Here is a 15,544-nt window from a genome sequence, read left to right as displayed (position 1 = left end):
TTGATTCCCAGCACAAAGAAACAAAGAAGAGCTCAGTTGCATTTTTCATCCAAAAGAAAAAAAACCCTCTTCTTTGAAGCTCTTCTGTAGAGTGTTATGTTTAGAGAGAGATTTGCTATTGTTTAAATTTAATCTCCATAATTACACTGGGATTGGATTAATGATGGGTTATTTTCTGAGTCATTATTTTCTGGCACACACATCTATGGAGCATAAAGCCAGGTCTTCATTGGCTGTAAATTGGCATCACTCCACTTAAGTCAGTGGAATAATTCCACTTTATTTTTGTCAGCCCAGATGTGATATTAGAGCTGTTTTGAAGAAAGCATCCTTTTGGAGTTTTTTGGCCTTGAATCTTCATATTATTGTAAAGGTGTCTAGGATTAACCTAAAACTGCATTAGATTTATGGTTGTTGTGTCTAACCCACCTCAGCAGGACCCAGAGGATCAGCAAATGGTGCAATGCCAGACTGATCCATAGGTATCTTGACTTTTTTTCTGTTTTGTTTAGAAACTGCCGTTTTTCCCTGTGGATGTGGGACAAGTACATCAGGGAGGTCTGGCAAACTTTTATATGCTCTTATCTATGAGAACCAACCTTGGTCAGCTTGTCTGGGATACTGTACTGAAAATCCAGGGGAGGTGTCTGAGAAGCAGAGGGACTGCTTCTTTTTGGAATTAGTTACTTTTGCTCTTGTTGCTTTTCGGAAATGGGTGTGGGAGGGGGGAATTTTGGAAGATCTGGCACGTAGAAGAGCAGCAGCAGGAGCAGTAGGCAGTGGACTTGATGAATCCCTCATCATGATTGGAGTGATAGAAAGAAGCAGGCATTTCTTGGGAGATTCTGGGAGGCTGTGTAGAGTTGCTGTGATCACAGAAGGTAGCTGAAGTTGCTGGGCTGAGATCAAGGTGGGAAGAAATTATTTCCTCACCTTTTGTGCAAGAAAGAGTTTGCTTTCAGACCTTGTATTTTAATGTCTCATTAGAGTTTCTTCTCTTTTAATGAATTGTCCTTTTCACTTTCTGTGAAATGGCTTGTTAATAAATTGTAGTTTTGAAAAGGGGAAGGTTTTGCTTTCTTTTGAGTCTTTACAGTAAAGAGAAAGTGGTCAGTGCTGTCTATAAGCAGTAGTGGATTTAGGATGTTGCTGCAGTGGGATAGACCACTTATCTCTTTATCTTGGTGCACGAGGGACAGTGGCACACGTTGTATATATGTAAGTGTGAGAAACAGGCAGCAGTGATCCTTTTCTGCATCTTCACTACTTCCAGAAGCCATCCATTTTTGCTGCTTGCCTGCTCTTGAACCTGCACGTCCACCTAGAGTAACGAAACTTCTGTTCCTTTGTTAAATAGCAGAAAGTACCTGTAAAGCCTTTTAGTCTTCTCTCCTTCATATTTGAAGATATTAAACTGGTACATTGTGCTCTTTGGGTTATGCTCTGCAGTTTTAAAAACAGTGTTTAGGAAATGCAGCTTATTTTAGGAAGAAATGTCAGTTTTAATCTCTAGCAGTAACAGTGCTTCTGCAGTTGCGATCATCTGTCAGAGATGTGGGACTGTTTGGGAAACTCGGTGTCTTTTTTTAGACTGACCTGGTGGATTTGAAAATGCAGACAAGCCTTCAGGCACATTGTGGGCATCTCTTCAGGGTAAAAAGGCTGCACTGCAGACCCTATCCATGTAGATCCACTGTGAAACAGAAGGCAAATTGGGAGACCCAAATGAAGACCGAGTCTTGCTCTGAAGCTGGACATCCCTCAGATTGGCCATACAAACCCCCACATTCTTACTCCCTTTTACTTCTAAAGAAGCAACTAGCAACTGTGGACCGAGATCAAGGAGGGGAGATTTAAGCTTACATAAATTTTGTTCTGTGCAAGCTATTTTCAGCCAGTATTGAAGAAATGCTGGTGATGCCACTGTAAGTTCACAGCAGTAGATCAGTCACATGTGTACATGGTCCATCTATTAGAGGGGACTGTTGGAGCTTTAGTAATGCTTAAAGCGATTGAGGCCTAAGACACTGCTTCATTGCTCCAGATGTGATAAATGCTGTTGACTTAGAGCAGAAATTGGTAATGTAATACAGAGGAATTGCCTTTGTGCTGATTATGTAGATGTGGTGGTGAATCTCCTGTTAACAATTCCAATTTTCATTTTATTTGGGAGCAAGTCACGTGTGAAGGCTGAAAAAAAATGAATAGGAACGGCTTACATTTGTTCTCAAACTGAATTCAGGAACACTTATGCAAAACTCACTTTGCATAAGCAGGCTATGAATCCTGGCTGCTTTTCCTGGAGCATGATAACTGTGGCCCTGCAAAACCAAGTCACCATTAAAGATCTTTATGTGCAAAAGATTCTTCAGTAGTTTCAGCTTTGCTGGGGTCAGGACAGATGCAGATTGTCCTGTCCTAAATAGTCCTATCTTATTAATTTGCAACCCCACTTCTCTGAGCCCTCCAAGGAACACATTGTCATGGAAATCATAATTAATTTTATAAGAAATTTATTTTTTAAAAAATTACTGCTGGAGCTCTAGGTTAGTATTTTTTTCTTTATTACCTAGAGTTTGACCTAGAGACTTTCTTAAGCCAGTATTTTAATTCTCATCTGAGCACTTGACCTAACACTTTTCTCAGCACATGAGAACTGGAGAAAATCACCAGATACCATGATACTTGGTGCTGCTGTTCTAAGTGAAAATTGTGTTTCTTCAGGAAAGGCTCTTGACCTGTTATTTCTACATACTGGTTTAATTTAGATCCAAAAAGAAATGCTTAAAATTCCAATGCAGAAGGAGAGTTTATTTCCATGACTGTCATTAAGCTTATGTTTCCTTTGGTCCAAGGTGTGTGCTACACAGTCAAATGGAAGTAGGATGGTATAGTTGCCAAAATAGATGTGTTAATTTCTCAATTAATTTTTTTTTGTGTGCAGTGTTTCTAAAATAACACGTATTGTAAGCAGCATGCTATTTTTAAACCAGGGACATTTTGTGCTGAAATTGGCTATTGCAACACTGGGTTAGAATTAGAATACACAAAATTCAAAACCACAGTAACCCTAATTTTGCCATTCTTGCCTTTTTAACTGCTCAACAATAGTGCTGTGTTTGTATAGTGTTTAAAAATATTTGTTAAGGGGAATGTAAAGAGCTACTGGCAGGCTGCTCTGTTAACTCTGCATGCTCTGCCATTCTGCTCAGAAGTGGGCTGGAGTGAAAACTCAGGGGTGAGTCCAATGTCCAGAGCTCACTCCTTCCTTTGCATTGCAGGCAGAGGAGCAGCCACCAGCCAGGCTGGGGTCAGACCCACATGGTGGAGTGGGCAGTCCCTCTGGCTCACGATGGGCTAAAATCTGTTTGACATCTCCTTTCCCAACTCACCCTGATATGTGCAGGCCTGGATTTGTAACCTCCAAGGACTTACTCCTGCAAAAGAATAGTAATGTTTGGGATAATACGGTCTGACCATGAAGATGAATTTTCTGGGCTGTAGTTCATGCTGTGACTTTACAAACACTGGTTCTGCCTGTCCTGGTCCTAACAGTCCAACCAGCACTCTGGGAAAAAGTTATGAGAGCCTAACACCACTGAGGGTTTTTACCTTGCAACCTGCCCCAGCTGTGAGCTGCCCGATTTTCCCTGCAGGAGCTTTGCACAGTTGGGACATTCTTATGTCCATCGTCAGACGGAAATGAGCTTTGGATTTCACATCACCGGTCAGACTGACCCAAATGTATTCATGTGGAAAAAATAATAATGGGAAAGCAGCTTGAGAAATGATTTCTGCTTTTTGCTGTTGCCTTGCATTTTGGTGTATGCCGTCTGTATTTTGAATACAAGGTCATACAATGCATTGTAATGCGATAGCAATCCAGACTGGGTAATCCTGGGAACCAGCAGCTTGAATCTTGCCTTTCCAAATTTTACTGTTCTAAAACTTGACTTCTTTGTTAAAAATGGAGTTTCCAGGGGGCAAAAAAGCCCCCAGAGAAGGACTGTTGGCATTTTATATTTTTAAGCTGTCTTGCTGAATGAAAACAGTTGATTATTAGCTTGATGGGGTGACAATGAGTATATAGAACTTAAATATCTCACCACTCCCACAAAGAAAAAAAAATCCACCCTCCATTGTATCATGGGAAGCTACATAGCCAGAAAAACTTTCCAACTCGTTAAACTTTTATACTTGCTTCATACAAGCTTAATGTAGGCTTTTTTCCATCCTGTGATGTTGTTGGGCTGCTTCTGAACTGATCCCAGTGGAGGAGGACACCATCAGTATTTCTTTCGTTTAACAGAGACCTGCCTTTCTTGTAACAGAATAAACTGAATTGCTTAATCTGAAGGATTAAAAAAAGATTTCCTTGTTTGTGCGTTTCAGGTTGTTTATTTTGCCAAGCCTGATAACGAAATCAGTCTGAATATTTCCCCTGTAATCAGTTTAGTCAGCTTCTATGATTGTGTGGCGTATTCGGGCAGGGACAGGAATAAAGGAAGAAAGTTTAAAAAAAACAGGAAAATACTATTGTGAATATATCAGGCAAGTTATAAACTGGAAAAGGGTAATTGGAGTCAAGCATCGTACCTGCTGCTGCTTGTCATGCTCTGTGGTAGATATTTTGGTGGGCTTTTCTTCCTCTCGTGACTTGTGTTTGACTTTTTAGGAGAGGAGTGTAGGAAAATACTGATTTAAAGGACTAGAGTTTGGTTATATCACTTTTAAAACTGCACATTTTGTAGTGATAAGTGGAGGTCAGGCCACTGTAGCTGACTTGAGGTCAGAAAGGAACCACAAAAAGAGATATTTGGGCTCATTTGGAGCTCTGTGTTGTGTGGGACAGCTCCAGGCTCTCTCTTGTGCGCTTGGAGAGACCATATCACATCTTGATGTGGGGCAAGAGTTGACAGGAAGCATCAATGACTCCTTTGCTGCCTCTAGCCTAATTTTAGCTTTCTGGCACCCTGATGGAGTTCTGTTGCTTATCCTAGTTGTGTCCTTCCCCTTGCTCTTCCTGCTTCTTCTTTATCATCCTCAGCCACGAGCCTGGGGAAAAGCTGCATTGCTGCACCTTGCCTGTAGGTCAGCTCATCCCTGTGACAGCACGGAAGGGGGTGTGGATTTCAGCTGGTCGCTGCACCCATGGGCGAGGATGTAGCGAGTTCTAAATTGAGAATTGTTGCTTCATATGTGTGCCTCTCCAAACCCGTGGATTTAGACATTCTCTCACCATTAATTACATCCTCTCGTCTTTTAGCAGTGAGTAAATGGGCCAAGCTGGGTACATCCTGCTGCAACCAGCCTGCAGTGCAGCAATGCAGCTTCTCATTGGTTGGCTGCTTGCAAATTTCTCAGTGTACATGACTCCTCTCTTTTGGGAAGTGTATCCTGTGGGACTCTCCTCAGGATGAGGAGTGATTGGGCTGCTCAGGTCCCGTCTCAGAGGACTTACATGCAAGTGACACCAACCAGTCCGGTGTTGCCAGAGTCGATCCCCATTAAACACAGGCAGGTGCTGCAAAGGAAAGCCCAGATCACCCATGGCCAACAGCCAGAGAGGTAATTCCTAGTGGCATGGAAATTGAGTGTGTTACCATCATTCGCCTTGGCGCAATCTCTGACGGAGGTGCTGGGTGTCACAACCTCATTTCTGGAAGCTATAGCGCCCAGTCAGCCTCATTTGTCTGTTGTTTGACATCTGAGCTGCTCAGACAGAGGCAGTGTGAGACTAACAAAATTGGCAGTGGTGTCTCACTCTGACAGTAGTTTGAAGATTTGCCTGTTTGCCTTGTGGTAGCCCTTAACACAGCATCCCCTGGTGTGGTGTCCCGCAGAATGCTTGGCAGTAGTCATGCAGAGGTGAAAAGATTTCCAGGTGAGCTTCAAAGAGAAGGATGTGACTAACTGTCTCACACAGAGCCAGGACGTGGACCCAGCCAGATGAGGCAGCTCACATGGAAGGGCTGCCAAAAGAAAGGGAGAGGACGGATGAAACTGTGACTGGAGAATAAGGAGGGACAGGCAGCTGGGCAAGGTAGAGGGGAAAGTCTCCATGGGCTGTTTCCAGCAGCTGGGAGATGTCTGTTCTTCAGGGAGGTAACCTGTGGGTAAAGTGTCGAACCTCAAGCACGCTGGCTGTCATTCCTGGCTCTGCCGCAAGCCTCCGCCGCCTGTCCTTGGACAAGTCACTCTCCCGGTGACTCAGTATCCCAGCTGGAGCACAGGCATTGCTGCTTACCTCATGGGGATGTTGTAGAGTAGGCTTGTGGACGCCTTTGCAGTCTGATGCATTAAATGGCGGGGAAACAACAAAAAGTGACCACAAAGACAAACATTAAAAGGGATCTGTTCTTCCCTTCCTGCCTGTGCACGTAATCCTGTCCCTAATGATAATGTAATGGTGACTTATTCATCACTGACATGTACTCCTTCCGTTCCACTGGTGGGAACGGCTTTTTGTTTTTACTTTTTTTCCCCTCAGGCTTGTAAAGATGCAATTTTGTATGTTTATATAATATGTTAATGTTTTAAGCAATTTCTAGTAGAAAATTAGAAAAAATAACAAACAATTAATCAAAGTCAGACAAAACCAAGATGTAATCAAGTAATACAAGAGTGGGACTGGAAGCAGAGTTTGTAAAGGGAGCCTCAAACATAGAAAATACAAATCCTGAGACCTAAAGAAGGAGGAATTCTGTTTGGTGTCTGTCTTAAACCCCTATGCCTGAGAGTGTTCCCAAGGAGGTCTAAAACCAGAAACCAAGTGGTCCTCAGCTCTCTAATTCTAAAATAAGCTTCTGCAAAGGAAGGGAAGCTCTGGTTGACTTTAACCCTCAAAATAAATGTCACGTTAATCGTATTAACTCACAAGGTGGTCCAATGGCTAGTGTAGAAACCTAGGAGCCAGAAAACAGGACGTTTTAGGGCACTTAGGAAATTGGTTGACCTGGTGTATCATTTGGTTCTGCCTGTGCCTGTGTGTGTTAAAGCAAAATAGAACTACTTGTCTCCTTGCTTGGAAGAGGGCTATGAGACTTAGGGAAATGCCATAAAGAACATAGAGAGTCACAGGTGAAAAATGCTGGGACTGGTCACAAGCTTCAGAGTTTTGCACAGGAGCAAAATGCGTGGTCATATTTCACCTGTCAAAGCTGGCTTTTCATTAAAAAATAGGAAATCCCAAAGGAATTGGCTCGAGAAGAGGAACATTAATCTTCACTTAGTACTGTATTTGAAAAGCTTGAATTGCATAAGTTTTCCTGGCACTTGCCAGGGCTATCTTTGGAGAAAGAAACCAAGATTCTTGGGTTTTTTGAAGGAACAGGTGGCAGCACGTAGAAACCTTTTGTTGTTAAATTTTAGTTATGGTTCCTTTTTTTTTTTTCCTTTTCTTTCCTTTTCCCATCTGCAGTTGAGTATGACAAGGAGTTCACGCCTCACCAGCGGCACCACAAGGAATTCAAATTTAATTTGTCTCAGATTCCTGAGGGCGAGGCCGTCACAGCTGCTGAGTTTCGGATCTACAAGGACTGCGTTGTGGGGAGCTTTAAAAACCAAACCTTCCTTATCAGCATCTACCAGGTGCTGCAGGAGCATCAGAACAGGTATGCAAGAGGGGGGTTGCTCTGTACCACCAGCTGCTGTCCTGGTGAAGGCGGAGCTTATGCATTAATATTGATAGGACTGAAAATAAATAACAGGTTTGTTCATGTTAACAGGGTTATGTTGTTGCATGGTCCTTTCCTTATGGGAAATGGGCATGGTGGAGTGCGAATGAGGGTGTGACTTAGCTGCAGTCTTTGCCTTTAAATAAAGAAAGAATCTGCTGAGAAGCAGTAGATTTTTAAAGCACTGCTGGCATCGCTGTTGTGTACTGAAATTCACATATTCCCTTTCAGCTTAATACTACCAGCCTGTTTGAAAAATACTGGTAATTAGTTCAGACTTGATCTGCTCTCAGCTGGACTTATATTAAAGTAAATACAGCATAAGAAAATTCAGCATGCTGACCACAGGCACAAAATAATTTCTGGTCTTTCAGTGGCAATGAGAGAGGAAAAGTGAGAGAGGCAGGGTAAAAACTGTGACACAAAAATCCAAACAAGTGTAAATGGAGTGATTAATTTTAAAAGAGTAATGTTTCAGATGGAGGAATCATGTAAGGCTAAAAGATGGAAATACATGGTCAATTAAATGTCAGAGTAATGCTGTGGTACAAAAGTGTTTCATTACTTCTACCAAAACTTGTCAGGACTGTAACTGTTCCTCTACTGCAGGCATTAAAAAAAATACAAAATCAAAACCAGCAGTGTTTAAAAAAAGCTCAATTTGTTTTCTCTGTGAAGGCTTCATGGTTGTTTCCTTTCTGCTCCTTCTTTCTCCAGCCTTTCCACTGGTACCATTTTGAGGGATCAGCCTTTGATGATTGGCAGTTCTTAGGGCAACATCAAATAGCTCGAGGTCCTTCATGTGGGGAGTGTGGCCTCTGGGGAAAAGAGAGAAATACTTGGGTAAATAGGTGATGGGGAAGAGGGTGTGGGTTTTGGAAGATCAGTGTTCCCTTTGTGCTTCAACTTGCAGATTGCTGGAGTGCCTCCTGGGGTGATGTGCATGCTGATTAGGATGTTACATCAATGCCCACTTGAAGAACTGATCAAAGTCCAGACAGTCATGCAGATTTCGTAGATGTTAGATGTATTGTTCATTCAGAGCCACATTGCAGGAGATATGGTGAATGCTGGGCTGCTTCAGATTTCACAAGTAGAGATCCCACCGCTGGAGCAGGAAGAAAAGCTCTGCCAAGTGTCTGTGGAAGAAGTTGATACGCTGCTCTGTGATAGTCACCGAAGCAGGGCTCAGAGTAGGAGAACTGTCAACTTTTATGTGGATATAACTTTTTTTTCGGAGTAAACTGAGCAAGCAAGGCAATGTGGGAAAGAGAATAAAGTACTGGATAAAGTACAGGATATGGCCTTTAGTATACTGTGTTCCTAACAAATTTACAAACTCTCTGTTCTGAAAGTGGCTGTGTGCAACAATGATGCTGAGACCTCGTATCTCTGTTTCACACACTATACCAGAAGCATGCCAAAATGGGTTTGCACTGCAAAGCTGTGCCACGTGTCCTTTGGCATCTGCATGTCCTGGGCATCCCTGGGTGCTAGAGACCTCTCCATGGACAGAGCAGAGACAGCAGCACCTGGGTGGGGATCAGCAGGGTGGTCTCTCTCCAGGAGCTGTCGAGTATTTTGGGTCTTTCTATGCCCTTCTGCCACGTTCCTTCTGTTGCTTCTGGTGGCCACGCTGAGGGGATTCCACCGCTGGGAGTGGGAATTGTAAGGCAGCTTCCTCCAGGCCAGACCGCCAGCAATTCCCTGTCCCTCCTGACAGGGGCTAGGCGTGAACCGCTGACCCAGGGATGAGTGTCTGTAGTTCATTACTAACCTCTGACTCATCCAGTCCCTCAAGGCTCCCTTTTTGTTTCTTTTCCTGCTTTATTTATTTACTTTTACTGGTGGGAAGGAGGGAGACATTTGGCTAAAGCATTTTGTGCTTCAGATGACTTGTCACATCATCCTCACAGAGGTGGGCAAGATGTGGCTCACAGATTCCTGCAGCTGTAGAAAGGACATGTCCTTTTCCATTCTTTTTTCCTTTCAGCTTAAAGGACTCTTTCATGTATGTGTAAAATATAAAATCATATTTGAAAGTGTGTGCTTCTCTATGAATACATGGATAGGCTTGTATTTTCTGTACATATCTGTGTATAAAAGTGCATATATATTTATTAGTTTTCCCCTTTATATTAAAAATATGCAGATGTTAAAGGAGTTAAGATAGTAGAAGCTGCATATTGCATATTCATATGAGGTCTGACTCCACTGGCTACAGCTGCCATAGGTTCAAACATTCACCCTCACTGGGTGACCTGGGTGGACTTTGGCCTGTAAACATTCTTGAAAACAAATACTAAAAAGTTGTATTTAGCTGTTCTCTAATATCTCTGCATGGAGGGGAAAAGTGCCTCAGATTGTTCTAGTATGCCTGAAGAAACTATTATTTGAGAGGTTGTGGGTTTTGATCATCCATTTGCTTACTTGCTTTTTACTGGGGGGAAAAATTTCAAAATGTTATTTTCTCCCCTCTTGTCTCAGTGGATTAATTTGGAATACAATGTTCTCTTTTCCAGTTCAGAACACTGGAAGGTTAAATTATAAGGAAAAGGAAGCACTGGGTTTTGAAGGAACTTGCTAAATAGTTGAGAGGCTTCTATTGAATTTTAGAAAACATCTTATGACCCAGAATATAACAGCTGCCTTTGACTTAAAAACCAAAAACTACTAAAAAAAGTTCTGTCACACTTCCTTTAGATTAACAATTTTGACTAACAGCTTGATATTTCCTGACATTTTATGTCATTTTATTGCATGAGGAGTCTGTACAGATCTTGAAGTCTAGCTGGTGAGCTGGCAGGTGAGAGAGAGGAGTTGATGTCACACCTTTTTCCATCTTTTTGTGCTGACAAATATTCCTTCTGGTCAGGAAAATTCGTCTCTAAGGGCTGCAGAAGGTGCTTGTTCAGTTAAAATTTGCAGTCTTCAGAGAAAGTTCAAAAACACCATGTTAATCTTGGCTTTTATGAGATTAACAGTTGTCTGGGGCAATTATTGGTAGCTACTAAAATACTTTTGGGCACAAATGATTCTTAAGAGGGCAGCTGGCATGTATAGATTTAAACCAGGAGTTTACAAGGGAAAGGCAGCATGCACCTCTGGGGGAAAAACATAAAGAAATAGGATCCTGCCTGCATCTGTCAAAGAAACGAGTTTGGCAGGGCAGGAGATAAGAGAAATCTTCAGTAAATACAAATCTTCACCAAAGCTCAGAGCCTGGAAGTATCCCTTGGCTCCAATTAAGTGTAATGAAGTGGCTTAATTCAGTATAACTTGAGCAAAGGGAAAAAAAAGCTCATCTGGACAGTAACAGCATGAGCGTGTGACTCCAGCCCAGATGTGCGCTGCTGCACGGATTCGCGAGGCATTGCTGGCTGCTCCCTGATGGCTAAAAATGGAACCAAGCCTGAGGCTAACATTTCTGCCAGTTACTGAATTATCAAACTGATTCTTGCCCTGTAGACAAGGCTAATATCAGGGACTATATGGGCCCATTTGAGGCTGTCTCCTAGGCAGACATTTATAGAAAGAGAGCACGAATGATCAGAGATCAATGCTGATTGAAATAGCATAAACCTTCTGGGCAGAAATGTGATTTTGTCCCATCAGAAATATGAAAAATATACTTGTGGGGGCTCCAGACAGTGAAACTCACATTGAGGACAGTGTGGTCTATGTACATTCTCTCTCAAAAAAGAAAACATTTTTAATACTGACTCACTTGTGTCAGTAATATTTTCATCTCCCCATTCCTTCCACCCTTTCATAAGGTAAGAAAAATAGTGCCTAGAAACTAAGCTTTTGTTTTTTAACCAAGCTGTGGTTAATGGCCACGTTTTGTCATAACACAAACTGCTGGAGCTGTCAGTGGGACGCTGCGAGGAGATTAATGAAATCCTCAGGATGGATGGGACAAACTTGTGGTCGGCCATCAGTGGTATGCATTTTGGATTGTGTGGAGAAGAGGCTTCACCAGGCAGGGCTGAGGTGACATCTGGATTGCTTTGAGGAGGATGACTGGGTTTTCAAACAGGCTGTGGGTTGTAGGGGCTGATGCTGGGAGAGGGCATGGGCGATACATCTGGCAGATGTTGCTGCCCTTCAGCTTCTGACCTCCAGAGTTTTAAGAGACTGAGCTGTTTGAACACTAGGGTGGGATCTTTTTCTTCTTCTTCTTTTTTTTTTTTTTCCTTTTTTTGTCTCCTTTGGAATATGCAGAAAACAGGAACCTTTGTCAAAGCACCAGTTTAGGAAGGCAAGCAGTGTCAGCTTCCAGGTGCTTGTCCTACCTTGGCTGTATCTGACAGACTGTTTAATTTCAGCAGGCAGGAGCTACACAGCCTCAACTTTCCTCCCTTGTGTGGTACCAATGCACAGCTAAACCCAGCACCTGGGCTTGAGTCTGAAGTGCAGGACTGATTTTGTGGAAGAACCAGCAAAGCCGTCTATGCTTTCTGGTACCTCTTGGGAGTGGAATGCCATGTAAACAAGACCTTTACAAGGGAAGGGAAGAAATGAGTTTGTCCCTGAAAACAGATCATTATTTAAACAGTTCCTTTCTCGAAAATTCCATGCCCTCACCCAGAGGGGTGTCAGGTCAGGACTAGGGAAGGCAGTTTATGGTTGATCAAAGATGTTAGTCCTTGGTTTGGATCATCAGTATGTTTTCAAGTGTAAATATCCTGCTAATGTAGACCTCAAAACACTCCCACACTGTCCAAACAACTGATCTATGAAAAACACAGTGGCCTGTGTTAGTGATCAAAGGAAGATACGGTATGTTAATGGTCAGTTTATTAAACAGTTTCGTTTGCACCCAGAATGAAATATGGGAACATGATGGTCAGGAAGATTCCTCCTACATGAAAAGACACATGTGGACATAAATGTGCCCGGCAGAGCAACTGCCTGGGGACCATGTTCCTGCTCTACTGATCACAATTCCTTAAGGGTTAAGGCGCTTGTTGGTTTTAGCTGCCAGTTATAGTGGTAATAAAGTCTTCCTCTTTGCAACAGGATATTTATACAAATGCGATCCGAGCTTCTAATCTAAAGGGCAAATTGATTCAACGGCAGTGTTTATAGCTTAGAAAATAAATAACCCTCCTCAACTGGGTTTTGGAATGGGTTGTGTAATACAAATGACAAAGCTAGCATCAATCTGTTTCAAGTTGGGGTCAGATTTGTATATAGTGTGCATATATTTGTATATGGTAGAGCTGTTTCCATGATGCTATAGAGAGGCATCTGCCCGCATCTCAGTTCAGCTCCCACTGTGGGTATGTGATTTGTTGTGTTTTATGCTGGTTGGTTTAGAGTAGTTTGAAAGTCAGAGTTATTCTGAGTGAAACATACTGGTTCCATAACCAGCTGGCATTTTCTAGCTAAACTAAAGAATGCCATATGAATGCCTTATTTCTTTACTTAATGGACAAAGATAAATACCACCCCTTTGTCCTCTCCCCCATCTTCATGCCTTAAACTGCAATTAAACGCTGAAGTGTAGTACTATAGCCATCACTACAGCTGGAATACCCCTTTTTCTTGCAGAATTGTAGTAAAAAGTAAAAAAAAGGTAAATACATTTTTTTTCCTATGACTTGGGATGATTTTTTTCTTTTCTTTAACTGTTCCAGTTGGTAGAATAGTCATTCCTCAGATCTGTAACGCTCAAGACCTTAAGCTGAATGGGTTGGGACACCTTTGCACCCAGAAGATATCTGTGTTGACTTTACTGGGGATTATCATGGACCTGTAGGTTGAACTTCTGATAGTCTTGGTGTCTTCTAGCTCTGGGCTCTGATTTTCCACTCTTTGCCAGAGGCAGCTCTGAAACCTGGGTTTCACCCTGCTGCTCTCTGGTGAGTCTGGAAGATTTAACCCTCTGCCCTGGGAGACTTCAGTGCCAGGGGCAATGGATGCCGTGTTACAGAACAGCCTTTTCAGCACAGAGTTACTCATTCGTTACACGAAGCAGTGGAGGTGCGAGGCTGAGCTTATGCACTCCTTCTTGTGCTTTTCCACATCTGGATGCATCCAGGATGGCTTTCCCCTCCCTATGCTGAATTGCAGACCTCCTCCAGAATGTCCTAATGTCTCCATTCCATGATTTTTTTCCTCTGCTGGCTCTCAGTCCTTGCAAATCAGTGCCAAGCTGCTGGTCTTCTCTTCCACCTTGGAAGCAACTTCATTTGTGGGTTGACATTCCTTCATATTTCCTTCCTTGTTTCTAAGAAACTCTTACAGGCTGTGTACATCTCTCCTGGCCTTCTGACCCACAGGAGCATTGCTTCTTCAGGACAGTTAAACTGAGACTCACTTATCATGAAACAGTAGAGACTGCCTTTGTTTTCCATGGCAGCTCACTCCAGGTGCTGGCATTCCCCTGCCTGAGGCTCTCTGTACAGGGGAGCACAGATAAATTAAATTTTCTATGCTGTTGAATCTTTTTTTCTGCTGTTAAATCTTTTGAGTGCTGGTCATTTAGATACACTAAGTTGTTAAGGTTTTGTATTGCATCTCTTGGCAGTACCTCGTGCCGTGGGAGATCCACATAGGGTCCATTCTATAAGTAATAAACACTTTTAAATCTGAAGTAGTGCTTACAAGATGGGAGATCTACAGGTCTGAAAAGGCTGCAGTTTCAAAGTTTTATCTGTGTGGAGCTTCATCCAACTCTGTAAGACCGAGCCAGTTGTGGCTAAGAGTTATTTGCCCGTTGAAAGTAGATAAGAACAAATAATCTTGCTAGTTTGCTATAGGCAGGATAATTTTTACAGAAAGCTGATGTCACTGCAAACTAAAGACGCTGATCCTGAGGTATGCAGAGGAGTATTTAGAAAGTGTATTAATTAAAATGCACACACTTCTGTGCAAAATTCCCTTTTGAGAAACTGCTGCTAGGCAGTCTAGACCATTATGTCAACTTGTCTTTGAAGGAAAGTAAACAAAAAGGTTGAGCCGAGGAAAGTTTTAGAGACTTATAGTAATTAATGCTTTGGTAAATGGCTGTTGATGCGTAACAATCCTTTAAACACCTGGGTAATTGCAAGCTTTGAAGTTGGGCCAAAAATGTTGTTCCAAGACATGTAATTAAAATACGAGACCTTTAACTTGGTCATTTGGAAGGTGAGATTTCTGTTTGTTCTCACTGTCTCCCTGCTAAAACTTCTGTCTGCTCAGGGGAAGAAGGCCAGGGAGGGTGGGAAAGTAAAAAAAAAAAAAGTAGTTCAACAGATGCTTCTTTAAATTTAGCTTTTTATAGCTTTGGTGTTTTTCCTGTAGCAAAGTTCCATGTTGTAATGTGTATCCAGAACACAGAAATTATTTTAATGTGAACATTTCACTAAGTATAGTATCTAAGAGAAACCACTTGACCTGGTTACTAATTTGACTGAATTCTAATTTAATTAGTGTTTAATTAAAGAGAATTAACACCCAGAGACATTCTGTTGAAAGGTTTACACAGAGGTTTCAGTTAAAAAAATATTTATCTAAGGGGGGAAAAGCACTGAAGTTAAATGCAAGCTGTTTCTCCTATAAATGCCCTGAGCACATGGTTGGGATGCTGGCATTAAGAATAGTAGCTATATTTGATATTTATATCTGACAAATCTGCTCTCTGAGGACACTGGAGCTAAATCCTGCCTTCTGAATTACACGGGCCATATTTCCTCCAGTAAACTGTGTACTCTGTTCTGTTTATTGCAGCCACTTGTGATTGCTGTGTTGACCTTTGCTTCTCTGTCCTTCTCCAAAGTCTCCCAAAGGCCATGGAAACACTCCCATTTACTTCTTGAGACTTGAGCTGTACTTCAGGGCTGTGATGCAGTACAAAGACCTCCTGTTTCAACTTGGGAGTC

The 15,544-nt window shown here is 42.3% G+C and overlaps 1 protein-coding gene across 1 annotated transcript in view; it reads left to right on the top strand.

Moving 5' to 3' along the window:
* Nucleotides 1-15,544, top strand: part of BMP6 (bone morphogenetic protein 6) — an 88,212-nt gene that overhangs the window by 54,093 nt on the left and 18,575 nt on the right. The window contains exon 2 of the mRNA XM_014885833.2: nucleotides 7,421-7,613. Within this exon, the coding sequence (XP_014741319.1) occupies nucleotides 7,421-7,613 (193 nt within the window). The remainder of the gene's footprint in view (nucleotides 1-7,420; nucleotides 7,614-15,544) is intronic.

The sequence above is a fragment of the Sturnus vulgaris genome, chromosome 1 (genome assembly GCF_052056855.1).
Source record: "Sturnus vulgaris isolate bStuVul1 chromosome 1, bStuVul1.hap1, whole genome shotgun sequence".
Lineage (NCBI taxonomy): Eukaryota > Metazoa > Chordata > Aves > Passeriformes > Sturnidae > Sturnus > Sturnus vulgaris.
Note: the sequence above shows the minus strand (reverse complement) of the source record. Positions and strands in the feature narration are given on the sequence as shown.